The sequence below is a fragment of the Macaca thibetana genome, chromosome 15 (genome assembly GCF_024542745.1).
Source record: "Macaca thibetana thibetana isolate TM-01 chromosome 15, ASM2454274v1, whole genome shotgun sequence".
Classification (NCBI taxonomy): domain Eukaryota; kingdom Metazoa; phylum Chordata; class Mammalia; order Primates; family Cercopithecidae; genus Macaca; species Macaca thibetana.
The window spans coordinates 1,198,897-1,221,418 of NC_065592.1; the positions used below are offsets into that span (position 1 = coordinate 1,198,897).

General features: G+C 62.0%; 1 protein-coding gene and 1 pseudogene across 6 annotated transcripts in view; both read left to right on the forward strand.

The window, feature by feature from the left end:
• The window catches only part of RXRA (retinoid X receptor alpha), a 251,977-nt gene extending 231,285 nt beyond the window's left edge, over positions 1-20,692 (forward strand). For all 5 annotated transcript variants that reach the window (XM_050760113.1, XM_050760116.1, XM_050760117.1 and 2 more), the window contains 4 exons: positions 9,271-9,403; positions 12,055-12,146; positions 14,213-14,318; positions 16,564-20,692. In XM_050760113.1, coding sequence (XP_050616070.1) covers positions 9,271-9,403; positions 12,055-12,146; positions 14,213-14,318; positions 16,564-16,711 — 479 coding nt within the window. In that variant the 3' untranslated portion in view covers positions 16,712-20,692. The remainder of the gene's footprint in view (positions 1-9,270; positions 9,404-12,054; positions 12,147-14,212; positions 14,319-16,563) is intronic.
• LOC126937063 (uncharacterized) lies at positions 17,381-20,692 on the forward strand (annotated as a pseudogene). Its single transcript, XR_007719632.1, has one exon. The product of XR_007719632.1 is annotated as an uncharacterized LOC126937063 (transcript).
• Positions 20,693-22,522: the final 1,830 nt, after the last annotated feature.

Genomic DNA, 22,522 nt, shown 5'->3' on the forward strand with positions numbered 1-22,522 from the left:
TCCTCCCTCCCGGGACACTCCTCCCTCCCAGGACACTCCCCCCCCTCCCGGGACATACTCCTCCCTCCCGAGACACACTCCTCCCTCCCGGGACACTCCTCCCTCCCGGGACACACTCCCCCCTCCCGGGACACTCCCCCCTCCCGGGACACTCCCCCCTCCCGGGACACTCCCCCCTCCCGGGACACTCCCCCCTCCCGGGACACTCCTCCCTCCCGGGACACACTCCTCCCTCCCGGGACACACTCCCTCCCTCCCGGGACACTCCTCCCCCTCCCAGGACACACTCCCCCCTCCCGGGACACTCCTCCCTCCCAGGACACACTCCCCCCTCCCTGGACACACTCCCCCCTCCCGGGACGCACTCCCCCCTCCCGGGACGCACTCCCCCCTCCCGGGACACACTCACCCCCCTCCCGGGACACTCCCCCCTCCCGGGACACTCCTTCCTCCCAGGACACACTCCCCCCTCCCGGGACACTCCCCCCTCCCGGGACACTCCCCCCTCCCGGAACACTCCTCCCTCCCGGGACACACTCCCCACTCCCGGGACACACTCCCCACTCCCCCACTCCCGGGACACACTCCCCCCTCCCGGGACATACTCCTCCCTCCCGGGACATACTCCTCCCTCCCGAGACACACTCCTCCCTCCCGGGACACTCCTCCCTCCCAGGACACACTCCCCCCTCCCGGGACACTCCCCCCTCCCGGGACACTCCCCCCTCCCGGGACACACTCCTCCCTCCCGGAACACACTCCTCCCTCCCGGGACACACTCCTCCCTCCCAGGACACTCCTCCCTCCCGGAACACTCCTCCCTCCCGGCACACTCCTCCCTCCCGGGACACACTCCCCCCTCCCGGGACACACTCCCCCCTCCCGGGACACTCCCTATCCTGGGACACTGCCCTCTCCAAGTATACTCTCCCACCTCCTAGGGCACTCCTCCCTCCCTGGACACTCCTCCCTCCCGGGACACTCCTCCCTCCCAGGACACTCCCCCCTCCCGGGACATACTCCTCCCTCCCGAGACACACTCCTCCCTCCCGGGACACTCCTCCCTCCCAGGACACACTCCCCCCTCCCGGGACACTCCCCCCTCCCGGGACACTCCCCCCTCCCGGGACACTCCCCCCTCCCGGGACATACTTCTCCCTCCCGGGACACACTCCTCCCTCCCGGGACACTCCTCCCTCCCAGGACACACTCCCCCCTCCCGGGACACTCCTCCCTCCCAGGACACACTCCCCCCTCCCTGGACATACTCCCCCCTCCCGGGACGCACTCCCCCCTCCCGGGACGCACTCCCCCCTCCCGGGACACACTCCCCCCTCCCGGGACACTCCCCCCTCCCGGGACACTCCTTCCTCCCAGGACACACTCCCCCCTCCCGGGACACTCCCCCCTCCCGGGACACTCCCCCCTCCCGGAACACTCCTCCCTCCCGGGACACACTCCCCCCTCCCTGGACATACTCCCCCCTCCCGGGACACACTCCCCCCTCCCGGGACACACTCCCCCCTCCCAGGACACACTCCGCCCTCCTGGGACACTCCCCTCTCCCAGTATACTCTCCCACCTCCCAGGACTATCCTCCCTCCCAGGACACTCCCCCCTCCCGGGACACGCTCCCCTCTCCTGGGACACTCCCCCATCCTGGGACACTCCTCCCTCCCGGGACACTCCCGCCTCCCGGGACACTCCGCCCTCCCGGGACACTCCCCCCTCCTGAGACACACCCCCCTCCTGGGACACACTCCTACCTCCGGGGACACTTCCCCATCCTGGGACACTCCCCCCTCCTGGGACACACTCCTACCTCCCAGGACAGTTCCCCGTCCTGGGACACTCCCCCCTCCTGGTACACACCCCCCTCCTGGGACACACTCCTACCTCCCGGGACACTCCCCCCTCCTGGGACACTCCCCCCTCCTGAGACACACCCCCATCCTGGGACACACTCCTACCTCCGGGGACACTTCCCCATTCTGGGACACTCCCCCCTCCTGGGACACACTCCTACCTCCTGGGACACTCCCCCCTCCTGGTACACACCCCCCTCCTGGGACACACTCCTACCTCCCGGGACACTCCCCCCTCCTGAGACACACCCCCCTCCTGGGACACACTCCTACCTCCGGGGACACTTCCCCATCCTGGGACACTCCCCCCTCCTGGGACACACTCCTACCTCCCGGGACACTCCCCCCTCCTGGTACACACCCCCCTCCTGGGACACACTCCTACCTCCCGGGACACTTCCCCATCCTGGGACACTCCCCCCTCCTGGGACCTCTTATGGACTATATGGGACTGTTGGGGGAAGGGCCTGGGGCCTCAGTTTCCCTCCATCCCTCATAAGGAGGTGTGCCATGCGGGGTCTCTCTCAGGGGCCTTCAGAGAGGTAATGGGCTGTTGGTGGAGATTGGGGGGCTCTGGAGAGGGAGGCTGGGTGTGTTCAAGGGGCTGCCCAGGAGGGCCACGTGCTCTCTGCCCTTCTCCTCCCACTCCAAGGGCGCAGCCCTGTTTCCATGCGGAAATGGTGATGCACGGAGCCATTGCACAGAAATGCCTGCTCCACGCGCAGCACACTCCCCGTGATGCCATGCGGTGGCCAGGACGGTGGCTGGGAGCTCAGCTTTGGGGTTTGGGGATCAGGATGGCAGTGGAAGCTTGGACGGGGCAGGCGCCCCCCAAGCTGGTCGCCCACCTGGGAAGAGGGGTGTGAGGGACGTGCTGATTGAGGCTGGTTCTCGCTGAGTCACCCAGGGTAGCTGTGAGGCCAGGCTGTTAGTGGAGTCTCCTGCTGGTGAAGCAACACGTTGGGTGCCCAGGTCTGCCCTCACTGCCCCGCGATGGTGCTGGTCACTGTCCCATGTCCTCCTGGGCCCAAGAAGCCAAGCTCCCTTAGGGCCAGGTATCCCAGCTGCCTGGAGGCTGCTGCACTGTGGGCTCCGCTGCCTCAGCCTGACTGGGGAGCCTCGGCCCATACAAGGCGGCTCCTAAGTGAGAAATGGAGAAGGCACAGCCAAACAGAGACAGGCTCCCTGTGAAGCAGGGAATGTTCTGGAAGCTGCTTGGGTCAGGGCTGCGACCACACAGGCTGTGTGTAGAGGGCCTGGTGCCGCCGCCTCCCTCCCAGAAGGACTCTTCTGGTCATATTGGGCCCTGCCGGATGAGCCAGGATCATCTCCCATCTCAAAGTCCTTGACTTAATCCCGTTGGCCTCGTGTCTAGTAGGTCCTCGCTTCTCTGGGCCTGAGGCACGTGGCCGTCTGCTGTTGTGGGCTCAGACTTCTTTCAGAGTGTGGTGCGTATTTCGCCTGCCAAAGGAACCCTGCCCTTGTTTGCAGGGGCTCCCCCAAGAGCCCTCGGTTCAGAGCCCCTGGCTTTGCCAGCTACAGGCCTGCCTGACCCCAGTGGTCTTTGGAGAGATGCCCAAGGGTTTTGCTGAGAAAGCATGGTACCCCCACCCTGCCCCAACCCAACAGGCCTGTCCAGAGAACAGTCGGCCGCATGCAGCTCTTTTACTGGGGGATCTCCAGATGGTTGTGCGCTGGGGCCCAGGCGGAGGTCCGAGTCAGATTGGATGGCTGTGTTCGTCGCCATATCTGTGTGGTGCCTGGCCCTGTGGTCCCATGTTCTGACAGCTTCTGGCTCCAGCATCAGCCTGTGTGGGGTGAGCGTGGCGGAGTGCGGTGCTGAGGGCCTGTGAGGCGTGATCGTGGCGGAGCGCGGTGCTGAGGGCCTGTGTGGGGTGGTTGTGGCGGAGTGCGGTGCTGAGGATCTGCGAGGGGTGAACGTGGTGGAGCGCGGTGCTGAGGATCTGCGTGGGGTGGTTGTGGCGGAGCGCGGTGCTGAGGATCTGCGAGGGGTGGTTGTGGTGGAGTGCGGTGCTGAGGATCTGCGTGGGGTGAGCGTGGCGGAGCGCGGTGCTGAGGATCTGCGTGGGTGGTTGTGGTGGAGTGCGGTGCTGAGGGCCTGCGTGGGTGGTTGTGGTGGAGTGCGGTGCTGAGGATCTGCGTGGGGTGAGCGTGGCGGAGTGCGGTGCTGAGGATCTGCGTGGGGTGGTTGTGGCGGAGCGCGGTGCTGAGGATCTGCGTGGGGTGGTTGTGGCGGAGTGCGGTGCTGAGGATCTGTGTGGGGTGGTTGTGGCGGAGTTCGGTGCTGAGGGCCTGCGTGGGGTGAGTGTGGCGGAGTGCGGTGCTGAGGATCTGTGTGGGGTGGTTGTGGCGGAGTTCGGTGCTGAGGGCCTGCGTGGGGTGAGTGTGGCGGAGTGCGGTGCTGAGGATCTGTGTGGGGTGGTTGTGGTGGAGCGTGGTGCTGAGGGCCTGCGTGGGGGGGATTGTGGCGGAGTGTGGTGCTGAGGATCTGCGTGGGGTGGTTGTGGCGGAGCGCGGTGCTGAGGGCCTGCGTGGGGGGATTGTGGTGGAGTGCGGTGCTGAGGATCTGCGTGGGGTGAGTGTGGAGGAGTGCGGTGCTGAGGGCCTGCGAGGGGTGGTTGTGGCGGAGCGCGGTGCTGAGGGTCTGCGTGGGGGGATCGTGGCGGAGTGTGGTGCTGGGTCCCCACTGAGGTCCTTGCTGACCTGTGTCCAGCGGGCCCTGCTCATGCTGCCAGCTTCGAGGGCCACATGGTGAGGTCTGGAGCTGCACTTCCGGCGTGAGTCCCAGCCCCACTGCCCACCAGCGGCTGACCTTGGCCAAGTCACTTACTCTCGGTGCCTCATCGTCCTTGTGTGTTCTGTCTGCCGGGGCCGGCAGCTCACCCATCAGGTGGTCTCCCCAAGCCCCTGTAAGGTCCACTGAGGCACATGTCCAGCTCAGATGTGGAGCACTGGAGTTGGAAGCCTGCACTGGCCAGGTGGCTGGAGAGGACCCGGGTTGACCCCAAGGATACACTCTGCCTGGCTGGTATTGGCTGAAGGGCTCTGTCGTCCTTTAGGGGGCTTGGGGCTGGGGCTGTGGCTGTAGCCTCTGGCTGGTGTTGGCTGGAGGACTCTGTCCCCCTCCAGGGGGCTCAGGTCAAGGTCCGTGGCTGTAGCCTGATGGGACGGGGGTGCGGTCCTGCTGAGTTTTCTTCTGGCAGGAGGCAGTGGTGGAAGCGAGGCCCCGCCCAGCCCTGGCAGGTGCAGGGGGGCACTGAGTGCTCCCCCATTATGTCCCTGTGCTGGGCCCTCCCACTGTGTTCCCAGCGCTGGTGGGGGAGGTCACTTCTACTGGGCGGCAGCAGCGATGGGAATGGGTGCCCAGACCTGGGATTCCCACCGTTGTGAGAGCCATTGGCCATGCAGGTTCAAGGCCCAGGGTCTCTGCTCACTCCGGGGCGTGTCCACCTGTGGCTCTCGGTGGCACTGAGCTGGGGTGCAGTGGCCACAGCCCTGCAGGGGCCCAGAAACTGGTGGAGGATTCCAGCCGGGCTGTGGGAGGCTAACGTCACGCGTGTCTGCTCCTGCCGGGTAGGGCCCCTTCCTTGGGGTGGGCTCCTGCCCCACCTGTCTAGGAAGCCTTCAGAAATAAAGCATTAAAATGAATAGTTTTGGCTTGTTCTATGGAAGCTCCGAGTCACACCCTGACGCTTGTGTTTGTCAGATGAGTAAACTGAGACAGGGCCGGGTCGCTCACAGCTTTCAAGTTCCTCCATCCAACCTCCTTCCCGCCTGCCCCCTCATCCCAGGCTGTTGGGTTCTGAGTCTGCATTAGCTGCTCCAGTGGGGTCTTCGGAGGGCCTGGGCTGCACGGGCACCTCCTGCCGTGGAGGCGGGGGGTTGGGGGGAAGGGGCAGGCCTTGCTGGGCCGTGAGGAGGGAGGAGCCAGGCTTATGTAGCAGGCCCAAGGTCCCCCTGTGGGGACAGCACACCATTTGACGCCCCTGGTCTTGTTAATCCTGCCCACATCTCCGGCCCCAGGACACAGGGGAAGCCAGGCTGGGCTCTTGTCACTGCCGCCCTGGAACGGGATCCCCATCACAAGCCCCATGGGGACAGCAGCTGTGACTCTGGGGGGCCCTGCCCTACCTCATGAGTGTGGACTCATTTAACTCTCCAGACCACCAGGAGTAGCTGTTCTCACTGTCCCCTGTGCTGAGGAAGTTCTCACTGTGCCCTGTGCTGTCAGTAGTTCTCACTGTCCCCTGTGCTGAGGAAGTGGCAGCTCAGAGGTGAGACAGGAACGCGGCTGAGCCAGGTTGGAGCCCGAGGCCCTGGCTTCCCCACGTGACCCTTGACTCCATGCTTTTCCTTCCAGAAGTGCTGTCCAGGGATCCTGCAACCCCAGCCGAGGCCCTGGGCGTGTGGGCAGGGCCACAAGGGATCTGGAGGAGTAAGTTCCTTGGGCAGGGCCAGCTTCTTGAGTTGGAGGACGTAGTGACCAAGGGGGCAGCTCCAGGCAAGACTCTTGGTCCTGCGCTTGGAGCCTGGAGTAAGACCTGGTATCCCCTGCATCACTGAGGTCCTTCTTCTGAAAGGCCAGTGCACCCTGAGCTGTTAAAAGCTGTGGCCGTGCCAGGCCCCCACATCGCAGGGCCAGTAACTGTCTTTTGTGCAGCAGTGGAGCACTTAGGAAGGTGAAGACGCGCCCCCAAAGGTTACTGTAAAATGGGTTCCTCTCCCGTTTTCTCTTACGTCCGAGAAGGAGGAGGGCAGCTTACAAAGGTGTTCGGGGCAGGAGAGGAGAAATAACCGAGTGAGGACATCGGGGTGGAGGGACGGGGGACAGGGGAGCTGAGATGCAGCCGGCGTGCCGGAGGGTGCAGAGAGAGACTCCGCGATGTTCTGTCCGTGTGTCTGGCGTCCTGACCTGTATCCTGTGCTGAGGGCCGCATCTCGGCTCAGCAGCGTGCACCCAGCTGTGCACCAGGCCCCTCTGCTGGGCGCACCACAGTTTCAGAGGCAAGTCCACCCTGGTGCCTGCTGGGTGGCCCCAGGGGCTCTCAGGGCAGTGGGAGGGGAGGGGGCCACCGCTCCGGTAAACCCCCAGGCCTGGAGGATGCGAGGGAGAGAGGCGGGCCCCGGAGGCCAGGACTGGCCAGGGCTGGTGGGTTTGGGGCCAGCTGTGCCCCAGCCCAGCTCTTGTCCTCAGGCCCCTGGGTCCCTGCCCCTGGCCACAGGAAGTTTGTCCACACCGGGCCTGGTGTGGGAAGGGAGGGAGAGCCCTTTCCTGGGAGAGCATTTACTCTCACTGGATGTCAGACCCAGTACCTCTCAGCCCAGGAAAACCTGACAGGCTGAGCTGTAGGAGGGGCAGGAGTGGGAGTGGGCCCAGGGCTTCTGTCCGAGTCTCTGTGATTTGGGGCAAACCGTTCCCCTCCCCGGGCCACAGATTACCCACACGTCAGATTGAGGGGGTCATCTAGATCAGAGTTCTCCTAAATGTGATGCTACAGATGTTTCATGGGCAAAAAAAAAAAAAAAAAAAAAAAAAAGGTTCTGTGGTCAAAGAAAATCTGGCTGGGCAGTGTGGAAGCTGTCTTCGTGGCTGACTCGGCTGAGCCCTAGGACGCCACTGCACACTGCAGCCTTGGGGTGTGTTTCCCAAACCGCCGCCCCAGGGAACCCCACTGTTCTGACTCCCCATTGCAACGGGCTGCCTGCTGCCACCTGGCAGGGAGAGGGGATGTGTGACAGGTGGGAGGTGCCCGTCCCACGTCTGTGACAGTATTTCCAGCCCCGGCTTTTCCATCAGACCGCCCGTGGTGCCGTCTGCATGCTCCCACGGTGGAGGGGCACAGACCCCACCGTTCCTCCCTCATTTTGGTTGCACAGCCTGGGGCGAGTCGGGTGCAATCCCTGCCTGGTCTGTCAGCACACCTGGGCGGGGTGGCCTCGGGGGTGGGACTTCCCTTCTGGGGCCCTGGGATTACTCAGTTGTGAAACGGGGAGAATGGGGGTGGTGACACCTGCCCCCGGGGTCCCCATGACGGGGTGGGTGTGTGCTGGGAGGGTGTGGTGGGCCGAGCTGGAGCTGGCACGGTGGTCCCCACCAACTTCTTGCTGATCACTGACCGCCTCATGCCTCAGTTTCCCCCTCTGTAAAACAAGGTTAATGCCGGTTTTCCAGGATTACAGTTGGGATTAAGTGGGAAATTCATGACAGTGTCGGGGTAGAGGCTGGAGCCTCTGGAGCGCTTGGGGAGTGCAGAAGGTGCTGAAGGTTACTGTGTGACTGCAGGTGATTCCGTGTCACCCTGTAAACGGGAGCCGTCAAAACAGTAATGCGTGTGCACGCGAGGGTCCCTGACTGTGTGACTGCAGGTGATTCCGTGTCACCCTGTAAACGGGAGCCGTCAAAACAGTAATGCATGTGCACGCGAGGATCCCTGACTGTGTGACTGCAGGTGATTCCGTGTCACCCTGTAAACGGGAGCCGTTAAAACAGTAATGCGTGTGCACGCGAGGGTCCCTGACTGTGTGACTGCGGGTGATTCCATGTCACCTGGTCTCCAGGAGCCATTAAAACAGTAATGCGTGTGCACGCGAGGGTCCCTGTTTGAGGCTTTCTTCCTCCCCAATGCCTGCTCTGCCTTGTCTGCACTGGAACCTCATGTTGAGGGACTGCTATTCCTAACTGCCTGCCCCCCAGGGAACCCCCGATGTTGAGGGACTGCTGTTACCTAACTGCCCACCCCCAGGGAACCCCCACTATGTTGAGGGGCTACTGTTACCTAACTGCCCACCCCCAGGGAACCCCCACTATGTTGAGGAGCTACTGTTACCTAACTATCCCCCCAGGGAACCCCCTGATGTTGAGGGACTGCTGTTTTCTAACCTTCCCCCCGCTGGGAAACCTCCCAAAAGACGCCGCGGCTCTCATGCACCTGCCTTCCGTTGGATAACCTGCTGTTTGGTGGCATTCCACGAAGTGCACACGGATCCCCGAGAGTTTGCTCCTGGGACCCTGCTGGCAGCAGTGGTTCTGGGGACCACCCTGGGAACATCGCTGGGTGCTCTCCCGCGTGCTCTGTGGCAGGAGCGTCCTGCACGCACAGGAGGAAGCTTCCGTGGGCACATGAGTTTGTGAGCTCTTGGGTTCCACAGAGCTCAAGGGACTTTGTGCGGGGCTTCTCAGGGCCTGTTGTGTGCCGGTGTGCACTGTAGAAGAGGCATTCTCAGGAACCTCTTTTCTGTGGAATATTTCGTGGGATTGGGGTTCCAGAGCCTGTCAGGATGGGTCTGTGACATGCTGGCTCTGTGGGCTCCCACCAGGGTCTGGGGAAGGGGCGAGCCCCGTGGGGCCTGGAGACAGCCGAGTGACCATGTGCCTCCTCCCCAGGCTGGAATGAACTGCTCATCGCCTCCTTCTCCCACCGCTCCATCGCCGTGAAGGACGGGATCCTCCTGGCCACCGGACTGCACGTCCACCGGAACAGCGCCCACAGCGCAGGGGTGGGCGCCATCTTTGACAGGTCAGGGGGGTCCCAGGAGGGACGAGGGCGCTTTGCTCACCTCCACTGCCAGGTGAGCTGAGTTCAGTCACCTCGGCCCCCGTGCACGTCCTACCTAGTATTATTTCAGCGCATGAAGGGTGCACACGTGGAAAACAGAGAAAAGCACAAGGAGGAGGCTCAGAGCCCCATGCCAACCCTGCCTCTGGGGCATCTGTAACCACAGGGAGCACTTGGCCTATCTCTCTCCAGCTCTTCTTTTTTTTTTTTTTTTTTTTTGAGACAGAGTCTCGCTGTGTCGCCCAGGCTGGAGTGCAGTTGCCGGATCTCAGCTCACTGCAAGCTCCGCCTCCCGGGTTCACGCCATTCTCCTGCCTCAGCCTCCTGAGTAGCTGGGACTACAGGCGCCCACAACCGCGCCCGGCTAATTTTTTGTATTTTTAGTAGAGACGGGGTTTCACCGTGGTCTCGATCTCCTGACCTTGTGATCCGCCCGCCTCGGCCTCCCAAAGCGCTGGGATTACAGGCGTGAGCCACCGCGCCCGGCCTCCAGCTCTTCTTTTTTCACGATCCCATGTATTTATCCGTGGGAAGGAAAGCTTCATTTCTCTTTAAAGCGATGATACCGTAGATGCAGTTTTGTAAAAGTGTCAATTCCGGTTGGCACATTGCAGGCTGCGTGAGGCTGGCGCGGGAATGCCGTGGCAGCCCGGGGCGTGGTGCGGCCTAACGCCTGTCCCCGTGCACGCAGGGGTGTCAGACCACAGTGCTTCACGCCTCCCAGCGGAGCATGGGCTGCACCTCAGCCACTTCTCAGGGGACACACTGCAGGAGCAGCACTGGCTGCAGAGCCCGCCCTCGTCCGGGCCTGGGTGGTCTATGTCCATTCACGTTGCCCTCCCAGAGCGCCGGCCAGCTCGGCTCTGCCAGGCGAGGCGGATGGTAACTTCCTTGTCGCTATCACTGCGGTCTTTCTCCACGAGTCCAGAGAGCCCACTGGGCCTTCTGGGGACCAGATGTCAGCTTCAGCTGGAGCAGGAGGGCTGGGGAGGGGTACTGCAGGGTCCTTGGTCAGGGATCTGCAGCACAAGGAGCCGTGGGTGGGGAGGAGCAGGCCACCTGGAGAAGGTGGCCCCTGAACATGAAAGCCCTCACATTAGAGGTGAGTAGAGGTCATGCACTGGCAGTTACAGGGGACGGATGCCCCAGCAGCAATGCCCCAGGGGGTGGTTCAGGTCCCCGCGTCCCGAGGGTGGTCCTGGAACTTGACCTCCATGGGATGTGCCAAGTGCAAAAGGGTTTGTGGCCGCGGATGGTGGGCAAACGCTGGTTTAAACAGTGTCCTCGAGGGTCTTTGCTGCAGGACTTGTCAGGGCCTTTAAGAAGTTAGTGTACGGGAGGGTCCCCACGGGGGCTACAGGGTGCCGTGTTTATTGTCCACAGCAGCTTCTTTAGGGGGGTACTGGGGATACGGCTTTGGGAAGCGAGGCCCCAGCCACTGGCCCAGCTGACAGTTCCTTTGGCTGGCTGGTAGAGAGATGGCAATGACAGAGGTGGACGGTAGCTTCCTTGTTGCTATCTCTGGGGTTACATTCTCTGGGGTCCCAGAGCAGTGACTACAGAGGCCCCAGCGTTTCCTCGCCTTCTGTGCAAGTGGAATGCAAAGTCTTTGCCCTCAGTGGCCCAGGCCGTTTCCATGCCCGCTGCCCTGCCCCTCTGCAGCTGTGTGCCTCTGCCTCAGAGCAGACGTCGGGGGTCCCTCCCAGCTCCTGTTCTGTCCCACCCTGTCCTCCGGGCTACTTCAGATCTCCCAGGAATCAGCCAGGGCACTCCCCATTCTGCAGACCTTCAGGGCCCCCCTTGGCCTACAGGGGAGAGCCCAGGCTCCTTAGGCAACCATCCGGGCCCCACCCGGTCACCTCCCTTTCCCCCGCTCTGGCCCACCCTCAGTTCCTGGACACAGCAGTCGAGCTTTGGGGTTGGTGGGCAGGCTGCTGAGGCTAGGGGGCCCAGGACACTGCAGAGGCCGATGGGATTCAGAATCCAGCTGCAGGAGTGGGGCGGCTGAGTCTGAATCCGAGAACGCCCCCAGCCTCTCCATGGAGGGAACTGGCGGGTTTTCCCTGTGTCGAGGCTGGTGGTTTTTTTTTTTTTTCTGGTGATAAGAAGTGGACATGACTCCCTTTGGCAGCCCCCACCCAGGGAGATCAGGCCCTGGGGAGAGGTCTCTTCCTGGACTGAAGGGAGCGACTGGGGCTGGGGCACGGGCAGGGGCTTTGCCTCAGGTGGTGCTAGGTCTGCAGCTGAGGAGGGACAGTGGTGGGTCTTACTGGGCTCAGGAGGGGTAGACTCTGTACCTCACGTGCAGCTCCGGCTCACCTCAGCTTAGCTGTCACGAGGTGCCTCCTTAGCCTCTAGGTTCCCAGAATAAAGCCCCACAGGCAGACCTAGAGGGAAAGGAGAGGAGCCCACCCTCCGGGCAGGGGTGGCACCTGGGCCCAGGTTCCAGCCCACTCCCTCTCGGGCTGTCTGGTGGTCCTTGCCTTGGCTTGGCCCATCTCAGCCGCCTTCCGGCCACGCCGGGCTTCCCAGAGACCTTGGGTATTTGGGGTATGGCCTTGGTGAGGACCTCGGCCTAACTGGGATGGGGTGTCTGCCCTCCTCCTCTGCAGGGTGCTGACAGAGCTCGTGTCCAAGATGCGGGACATGCAGATGGACAAGACGGAGCTGGGCTGCCTGCGCGCCATCGTCCTCTTCAACCCCGGTATGGCCTTCCTGCCTCGAGGCTCCTGGCCCTGTTCTCTGGTGGGGCAGAGGCACCTGGGCCTCCTCCCGGCTGCACCTCTTGGCTGTGGCCGCACATGAGGCCAACTTCCGCTCTCCTTGAGCTCAGCGTGCTCCCCTCCCAGTGGAAGTGTGGCCGTGCTGCCTTCTGCTCACCTTGAGGGCCCACCAAGGGAGCGTGGCCCCTGGGCACAGGGGGACCCAGCAAGGCTCCTGTCATGAGGGGCTTGGTGGTGCTGTCTGGGCTCCGCGGTTTGCAGCGTTCACCACTGTGCATCGGAATCCATACTCCGGAAGTGGCCGGCTGTGGTTGTGAACTTCCAGTGCTGAAGTTTGGGAGCCCCAAGCCCTCCAGGCTGGGGATGGGGTGGGGATGGGTCAGGCCTGCCAGGTGTTCAGAGGGGACCAACCTCATCCCCGAGCCTCGGATCCAGAGTGTTTCTGGGGCTAGGCCCCTGTGGTTGAGGAGAGCAGGGCTTGGGGCTGTGGGACTGGAGCTGGGCACAGGCCTGTGGCCCACAGTGCGGCCCTTCTCCAGCCTCTGGGTTCTCGGTTTGAAAAGCCTCCTAGATGCTACCCCTTTGCCCAGCAAGTGCTGACACGTGCCTGTTTGTTCGGCACCCTGCCGGGCATGGGAGGACTCTTCACACTGCTGGGTAGGGCTTGCCTGCCCAGAGCTTGGGGTTTAGAGGGTCACACCCACCAGCAGGCGCCCCCAGCACATGAGGACAGGAGCGTGGTGGGTCGAGGGTGCGGGCCACTTCCTCCGGGAGCTGAAAGTTAGACGGGGGCCAGGGGAACGGGAGGCACAGAGGTGGGGTGGACTGGTGGGGGCAGCCCAGGCAGGGTCTTGAAAGTCTTGCTAAGTCTGGGTTTTCTCCTGGGGCCACAGGGAGCCAAGTCCCGAGGGGTTCCAGCTGGGAGGGAGCTATGGGTTTCTGTGTTTGGAAACTCAGCTCATTGCGATAGGGGTGGGCGGCTGGGGTGTGGAGGGAGAGGTTTGGGGCTGCCGTGGGGAGCTCACCTGGGCCGTGGTGGAGGGAATGGAGCCCTCTTGGTTCCTGGCCCTGACCTTGCCCTTTCTCAGACCTGGCTCTGAGGGACCGGGCCGGGATGGAGATGGGCATCTTCTTGTGGGGAGAGCTTGTTTCCAGGGACATTATATCACCCAGGCTGTGCATCCAGGCCATAATCCTGCCGGCTCGGAGGCTGAGTCACGCCACGGCCCGGCCCGGCCCAAGGAATCCCCATTCAGGTCCTGTGTGGTCTGGTTGCTAGAGCTGGGGCACCAGCGGGACCTGGGCACGGGCCTGCAGGGAGGGTGAGATTGTCTGGCACGAGCAGGGTCTAGGCACAGGCTTGCAGGGAAGGCGAGGAGACCAAGGCACAGGCTTGCAGGGAGGGTGAGGAGACGGGCTAGAGCTGAGGCAGCTCAGGGAGCCAGACATGTTGCCAGGGAGCCCCAGGACGCGGGCCCAGGTGGCATTCACATGGGGTCCCTTGGCCTTGGAGGTGTTGGTGGCTGCAGTCTCAGCCCCTGTCCACTCTGGGCTCTCGAGTCTGGGTCCTGAGCTCAGCACTCCCCGAGCATGCCGAGGATGGGTTCCCTCAGGGTCTGGGTGCTCCTGGGGGCAGCAGTGGTAGCTCCCGTCCGTGTCATGGGGCTGGGACCCAAGGGCAGCAGAGGCCTCCATTGTCTCTCCCAGTTCCCATGGTGGCTGGAAGGCAGCAGATTCCTGACACTTTATTGATGGGGAAACCGAGTCTCTGGAGGTCAAATAATTGGCCCAAGGCCACATGGCTGGCAAGTGGCAGAGCCGAGCTTGGACCCAGAGCAGCCTGGCCTGGCCATGGATTCCACGGTCATCCCCCTGCTACCAGGCTCTGGGGGAGCAGGCGGGGGCGTGTCCAGCGGCGTCCTTCACACCACCTGCTCTGCCCGTGGTGGGGCAGCTTGGGAGACCCCACACAAGCCTGGGTCCTGGGGGCGGGTGCCTGGAACACACCCAGCTGAGGGTTCTGACCTGTGGCCTCTTCTCCTTGCAGACTCCAAGGGGCTCTCGAACCCGGCCGAGGTGGAGGCGCTGAGGGAGAAGGTCTACGCGTCCCTGGAGGCCTACTGCAAGCACAAGTACCCAGAGCAGCCCGGAAGGTGGGCCCCGCCCTGTCCCACACACACCCCAGACCTGGGCTCTTGTCTCCAGAGCCCCCACCTTGCTGCAAGGCTGTTTTATGTGAATGAGAAGGTGGCACCTTCCCCAGGCCCAGCCCGTGCCAGCAGGTCCTGAGCAGGCAGCGGGAGGTCCTCCAGGCCAGTGGGCTGTGGCAGGCACACCCCACAGGCTCACGCTATATCCCCACCGGAAGGATTACCTCACACCTGGCGCATAGTAGGTGCTTGTCTTTGTCAAGTAGGTAGATGAAGGCTGTGCTTCACCCCCCACTGCGCTCCCCTGCCAGGCAGAACCACCAGAGGTCCGGCGACACCAGCACGTAGTAGGTACTTCACAAGCATGTGTAGAGTGGATGGCCAGATGCCTACACATTCTAAACACTCTCTACAAGTGTGTACAGAATAGGCAGCCACAGCCCAAGCGCAGAGCTCATCTTTCTCCCCTGCCCGGCTGTGGGCCCTAGAAGGGCTGGGGTTCTCTCGTTTCTGAGTCCGCAGTGCTGGGTGCACAGTAGGTGTCCAGGAAGAGAAACATTTGTGGATCCCTCGGTTTCAAAGTCAGCTCTCCAGAGTCTGCCTCTTCTCTCAAAAGGGGCATCTCCTGGCCTCTTGATCCTCAGACTGTGGGTGGGGGTTTGGGGGAGGTGGGGCCCAGCAGACCTCCTAGGACACCCAGGCCCTCCCGCCACCAGCACTTACACAGTTAACCGTGTCCCCGCTGCCTGCTCAGCCCTCATCTGGCTTGGTTTAAAGTGAAACTTCCCGGAGGACGAGGACAGGAGGGGGTGGCATGCAGCTTATTTTTCCTGGCTTTCTGCCCTGGCCCATCTCGCCAGCTCAGCAGAAAACAGCTTGTTCTCTGGCCGGACTCCAGCCTCTGCGCTGTTTTTGCCTTTAAAACAAGGACTGCGAGGCAGCCAACCACAGAGCTTTTCCCTGAAAAGAGAGACGTCGTTAATAATTAATGAGGTCCCGCAGCCCCTGGAGGGGCCGTGTGGAGAGACTCAGGCCGTGCACAGGGGCCTTGGGGCAGACACGGCCAGCCAGAAGGGACACCTGGTCCCCCCTGTCCTCAGCGGCAGCTGCTGCCCTCATGCCTGGCCCTGCCATCCCTCTTCCCAGAGCCCCAGACTTCCCCCCGCTCCCTCTCCGCCAGCCCACTGGTCCCTGCCCCAGGAAACTCCCCGGGGTGGGCCAGGCCCTGAGGAGCAACCCATGCTCCCTCCCTCCCCCGCCAGCCTTCTCTGACCAGGCTGTGCCCAACACCAGCAGAGCTATTTCTGGGGAAGGGGTGGCCCTGGTCTGAGGCCCACAGCCCTGCACGAGGTGCCGTGGGAGGCACTCATGGGGTGCTGACGCTGTATGGAAAAGGGCTTGCCCCAGTACACAGCTCCCAAGTCAGGCCCGGCTCCACCTGCAGTGGGGGTGCAGCCTGACTCCTCCTCCCCCACCTGATGCCCTTTGACTTCTTGGTTACCCACCATGTGCCCTGCCTATTCCCTGCAACTCACCAGTGTGCTCAGCAGCCCTTTCCCTGACAGGCCCCACAGTCGCTTGCTGCGATGGCTGTTGCAGCCAGATGCATTGCTGACCTCACACCCGCTCCTGGCTGTCATGGCCCATATTTTTCCATTTTTTAAGAGAGAGCGTCTCGCTGTGTTGCCCAGGCTGGCATGCAGTGGTATGATCGTAGCTCACCGCAGCCTCAGCCTGGGCTCAAGTGGTCCTCCGTACAGGCATTATGCACCACCACGCCTGGCTACTGTTTTTCTCTTGTTCTTTTGTAGGGACAGGGTCTCACTGCGTTGCCCAGGCTGGTCTCGAACTCCTGGCCTCCAGCCATCCTCCCACCTCGGCCTCTCAAAGTGCTGAGATTACAAGTGCGAGCCATCATGCCCAGCTGCCCACAATTTTTCACTTCTTTACAAAGAACTATTCAGCCTGCCCTAGCCAGCCGCTGTCTGGCCCCTGGTCCTTCATCTCCGTCCTCGGCCCCAGGGATCCTCCTTCACTCTCTCCTGGCTCTGGGACGCCACCGCCCCTGTTTCCTTCTAGCCTCCCCTCCTTCCCTCTGGAGGCTTGGCACAGGCAGCTCCGGGGCTACAGACCAGCCTCGGATGGGTTGGGCTCTCAGACACAGCCCCATCCCCAGGGAGGCCTCCAGTTGCCAGGGCAGAATGGCCCCTGCCCATTGCCTGGCCCTCACCAGACCCGTTCCCTGCAGGTTCGCCAAGCTGTTGCTCCGCCTGCCGGCTCTGCGCTCCATCGGGCTCAAGTGCCTGGAACATCTCTTCTTCTTCAAGCTCATTGGGGACACGCCCATTGACACCTTCCTCATGGAGATGCTGGAGGCGCCGCACCAAATGACTTAGGCCCGCGGGCCCATCCTTTGCGCCCACCCGGTCTGGCCACCCTGCCTGGACGCCAGCTGCTCTTCTCAGCCTGAGTCCTGTCCCTGCCCTTCTCTGCCTGGCCTGTTTGGACTTTGGGGCACAGCCTGTCACTGCTCTGCCTAAGAGATGTGTTGTCACCCTCCTTATTTCTGTTACTACTTGTCTGTGGCCCAGGGCAGTGGCTTTCCTGAGGCAGCAGCCTGCGTGGCAAGAACTAGCGTGGTGAGCCCAGCCAGGCGCCTCCCCACCGGGCTCTCGGGACGCCCTGCCACACCCCACGGGGCGTGGGCAACTCGCAGGGTCTTCGGGCCCCAGCCCTGGAGCTGTAGGCGTTGGGAATGGGGTTTTTGTTTCCGTTGCTGTTTATCGATGCTGGTTTTCGGAATGTCCGTGTGGCCCTCCTGTCTGGCGTGACATCTTCACCTGCTCTGAATACTGGTGCCTGGCCAGCCTGTGACAGCTTCCCCCTCATCAGGAGGAGGGGACAGCTGGGGGCGCAGGCTGGTGTGTCGTCAGCAAAGACCTCAGCCGCCTCGGGGAGGAGAGGGGACTCGTGGGGCCAGCAGGCTGCCCTGTGCTCTGAGTGAGGGGGAAGCAGCCCCTTTTTCCAAAGATAACTCACAGGTTGGCCCTTGAGCCAATGAGAACATGAGCCACCGTCTGTGCAGGGTTTTGGGGCCACCTCCAGGCTGCAGGGACAGGGGTCACTCACTACCCCTCGGTTTTCTCTCTGCCTTGGTGTCCTGGTTTCAGACTCCCTGCTCCCTGTTCAGACCGGAGTGCCCTGGCCCCTCCCCAGCCTGAGTCTTCTTGCTCTGAGGGCCGGGCCGAGGCTTGTCCTTGGTTCCTGCAGGGCTGGCCCCGGCTCGGGCGGGTGGGGTGTCACCACCTCACTGGCCTTGCTGGAGGCACAGGGCTCTGCTGACCTGCAGCCATCTGTGAGGCCCGCGGGGATGGGAGGGGAGGAGGGTGGCCTGTCGGTTTCCCTCAGAGGGGGCAGGTGGCCTGGAGAAAGAGGGGCTCAGGAACTGGGAGCCTCGTGGGTGGGGCAGATGCTCCGCGGCCCAGAGTGGCTCTGCGGGGGCATTGGTGGAACCCCCGCTCAGGCTTTCTCTCTGGCTGCCAGTTGTGTCTAAAAGACTTGGAATCTGAGAACCCTGAGTTGCAGCGCCCTCGGGCCTGGGCCACACACAGGCCCTGGTGGGACCCCCCAGCCTGGTGGTGTCCACGGACAGTGTTGTTCACCCAGAGCCTTACTTGGGAGCTTCACTGAATGTCTTGCTCTGGTTGAAGGTGGTGGGGGCTCAGCCCCGTGCGGCCCGGCGCTCCTCCCACAGGCTCTGCCCCCCGGGCTCCGGTGGTGTGGGGACCCTCTCAGGTTGAACTCGCCTCTTTTGCACTGGAAGGCCCTCCCTTTGGCCTGAGTACTTTTCCTAGTCACGCCTCAGTCCCGTGGACCCAGCGTTTGTCAGTCGCAGGTGCCTGAACAGGGGATGGATGGGGGGATACAGGAGGGGGTCTTGTCTTCCCCGGAGCAGTCTAGGAATGATGCGGGGGAGTGGGTGCCTTCTCCAGAGTCTTACCCCACCTGGAGCGGGGGCTTCCTCACTGGGGAAGGGAGCTGCCTAGGAGGCTGGACTGGGAGGCAGTGGCTTGGAGAGGCAGTTCTCCAGTCTCGGTGGGGAAGAAAGTGTCCATTCTTTTCCTTCCTGGATCTCCCAGCCAGAGCTGAGCTGAGGCACCTGGGTGGAGCCTGCAGCTGAGTCTGTGCCCGAGACAGAGGCTGTCAGAGATTCCACAAGCCTCTCCTTCCTGTCCCCCTCCACCCCTGCCTCCTTCCTGCCCCCCTCCACCCCTGCCTTTCAGCGTCGTGGATCCCCAGAGGTGGCCCCCTGCCCAGTCCACCATCCTGAGGCAGAGTGTTGAGCCTCACACCTGTACCAGGTCCCTGGCCAGCTGGGCCCCTCCCAGGCACTGCCAGGAAGCCCCAGCTGCCCCTGGGGGGTGTGATGGAAACGGCAGGAGGACGCAGGCATTCTCGGGGCCCCGGCGGTGGGAGCGTGAAAACACCTAACGCCAACACCTGGTGCCTTCTGCAGCCAGCGCCCACCCATCCGTGCCCGGACCCTTGGGAATGCCCGCGGCTCCAGAGGAAGAAGCCCAGGGACGGGCCTCAATGGTAGGGGGTCGGCTTCTTGGGAACTTGGTCGTTTCCGGCGCTGGCTGGCTGGCTGGCTGGATGTAAAGCACTGAAGCCCCCCCGGGCCGCCAACCCCTGGAAGCAGAACCGGGCCTCCCTGGCCCCGGCAGCCTTGCCCACCGCTCCACGTGTCCTGGGCTCTTCCTGGCCCTTTCTCATCGGCCTTGCGGTTGTACAAACAGTGCTGTTGGTTTGAAAAGGTGACGCGTGGGGAGTGTGGCGCATCACTGAGTAGAGAGGTAGAGTTTCTATTTAACCAGACCTGTAGTAGTATTACCAATCCGGTTCAATTAAGGTGATTTTTTTGTAATTCTTATTTTGGTGGGACAATCTTTAATTTTCTAAAGATAGCACTAACATCAGCTCATTAGCCACCTGTGCCTGTCCCCGCCTTGGCCTGGCTGGATGAAGCGGCTTCCCAGCAGGGCCCCCCCTTCCCAACGGCTGCTTCCTGGGCCCCCGGGGCACTCCGGCACCTTCAGTCGGGCACCTCAGCTGGTCACCTTCCGGCTTTGCCGTTCAGATGGCGCTCCTAGGCTGAGGAGTGAAGATGCCACAGAGCTGGGGTCCGCTAGGCTGCGTCGGGCACGCTTGGAAGCTGGCCTGCTGGGACTTTCCACCCTGGGGCCTGTGTCAGCCACTGGCCCTCCGTACCCTGGAAGCATACGACCTCTGGGAAAGACAGCCCTGAGCTCCGGTTTTCCAAGCACGGTGTTCCCCAAGAATTCTGGGCTGGCGGCCTGGTGGCAGTGCTGGAGATGGCCCCGAGCCCCTCCCCATGGGGCACCCAGGAGGGCTCTGCCAGAATGTGCAGCCTGTGGGTAGCCGGCTGGTGTCCCTGTCGTGGAGTTGGGGTGCGTGACCTGGCGCCCGTCCACGCGGGTGTGCGGTGTGAACATGTGTGTGCTGTACAGGGACATGCGTGTGGAGAGAGCCGCACGCGAGTGCCACGCAGGAGAGGCGGAACGGTTACCAGTGTTTTGTGTTTATTTTTAATCAAGACATTTCCCCTGTTTTCCTATAAATTTGCTTCATGTAAGCAAGTATATAAGGACCCTCCTTTGGTGAAATCCGGGTTCGAATGAATATCTCAAGGCAGGAGATGCATCTATTTTAAGATGCTTTGGAGCAGACAGCTTTAGCCGTTCCCAATCCTTAGCAATGCCTTAGCTGGGACGCATAGCTAATACTTTAGAGAGGATGACAGATCCATAAAGAGAGTAAAGATAAGAGAAAATGTCTAAAGCATCTGGAAAGGTAAAAAAAAAAAAAAAAAAAAAATCTATTTTTGTACAAATGTAATTTTATCCCTCATGTATACTTGGATATGGCGGGGGGAGGGCTGGGACTGTTTTGTTTCTGCTTCTAGAGATGGAGGTGAAAGCTTCGTGCGAGAAACACCAGGACGGACGATGGCAGAGGAGAGGGCTCCTGTGACGGCGGCGAGGCTTGGGAGGAAACCGTCGCAACAGGGGTTGTCTTCCTTGGGGGCAGGAGGGTGGGCCTGAGGCTTTCAAGGGTTTTCTTCCCCTTTCGAGTAATTTTTAAAGCCTCACTCTGTCGCGTCCTGTTGCCGGCCTTCCTGCGACTGTGACTGTGAAACGCTTCCCCGTACGATTGTCTCTGAAACATCGCGGCCGCAGGTGCCAGGGTTTGATGGACAGTGACATTAGACTGGTGGAAAAGAAGCACGCAAAGGGAGAAACGTGAGAGGAGAAACAAAATATGAGCGTTTAAAATACATCGCCATTCAGTTCGTTTGTTCTGTGTGGGGATTTTTTTTGTTTGGGGCGGGAGGGCCCGTAATCAGTCCCCACCAGCCCGCCCTCCTCCCCACCCCACCCGTTGGTCCTGTATGGCAAGGCCGGCGTCCTCTGCGGGCCACACTCGGGAGTTCTCTCCCTGTCCACTGGCCTCTGCTGCTTCTCCAAGGGGCAGGGGGCTGGGGCCTCCACGAGGGTATCTGTCAGCAGCCACGGGCACTGGGCCTGTGGGTACCTGCAGAGCGCGAGTGTTCCCACCTGTCCCTCACCGGGCTGCCTAAGCATCCACACCTCTGCAGCCATGCTGGCCTGGGTGGGCAGGAGGTGAACCCACAGGGCCAGGGAACACACGATGTCACCCAACTGCCCCATAAAAACAAGTTAATGATGCCCCATCTGCACTGTCTCCTGTGATAAATGCCCTCCGTCTCCATGCTGTCTGGGGCTGGGCTGCTCCCGGCCTGAGGTTTCGTGGTGGTGCCCGGAGCCCTCTCATGCACCTGTGTCCAGCCAGGCACCCTCCACGAGAAGCACCAGACACAGTGAAGATGGGGAGTGGGGCTCTGAGGGTCCAGGTCCTGCCCTGTGATGGTGGGCAGAGGGCCGTGTGGCCTGTGCCCAAAGCAAGGGTGGCTCCTGGGTGAGAATTAAAATGGAAGGGCCTGCCACCTGAAGGGCAGGGGCTTCCTGATGGCATTCCCCTCGTGAGCACACACACATTCACACACTTGCATACTCACCTGCACAGACACGCTCACATGCACCCTTGCACCCATTCATATGCATGCACACATCACATGCTCACACACATGCTTTGGCATGCACACCCATGCACAACTGCTGCCATGTACACACGCATGCATGCCCGTGCAACCACCTATACACACTTTCATATGCACACACCCGTACACGCTCCCATGCATCCACACTCCCAAGCACGCACCCATACATGCTCATGTACACACCCACACTCCCATACACATTCCCATACACCCACACACCCACACTCATGCACACCCACACTCCCATACACATTCCCATACTGCCATGCACACACACTCCCATGCACAGCCATACACGCTCGTACACACCCATACACACTCCCATGCACACACACCTATACACCCCACACACACCCATATTCCCATGCACACACACTCATGTACACACCCATGCACGCTCTCATGCACACATACATGCTTTCATATGTACACCAATAATCCCATGCACACACACCCATAGCCGCTCATGCACGCACCCATACACACCCCCAGGCACACACACCCATACACGCTCCTGTGCACACACACTGACACTCAGGAACATACACACTTGCACTCAGTCCTGGAAGGCTCGACAGAGCAGTGGGGGTCATGGGGGCGTGGCTGAGCCAGCCTCCCTTGGTGGAGTCAGGACCCACCATTCTCCCTCTTCCTGGGAACGGCAGCTGTGCCCTGAAACTCTGGGTCACTCCCTGGCCCTGAACTGTGGCTGAATGGTGGGTGCCACAGGAGTCTGGACTCACTTTGCCATCTTATGAGCCGCCCTGGGTCCAGAGGAGGCTCCCCGGGCTGCACACCCTCCTCTGCCAGGGCCTCGGCTCTGCCCACCAAGACCAGCCTGGGCTTCTCCAGAGGGGCCCAAGTGTGAGTGGACCCCGAGGGAAGGCAGAGTCCTCGAAGTGCCCACCTGCTTTCTCCTCATTGGCACAGCCCTCTGCCGACCTGGCCTCCTGGGTCTGGCCCATCCATGTTCTCTGCATATAATCTTACACACATGAAGCATGTGGGCCTCTTCCATGGTCTGGAAAAGGGGTCGACCCTGGGG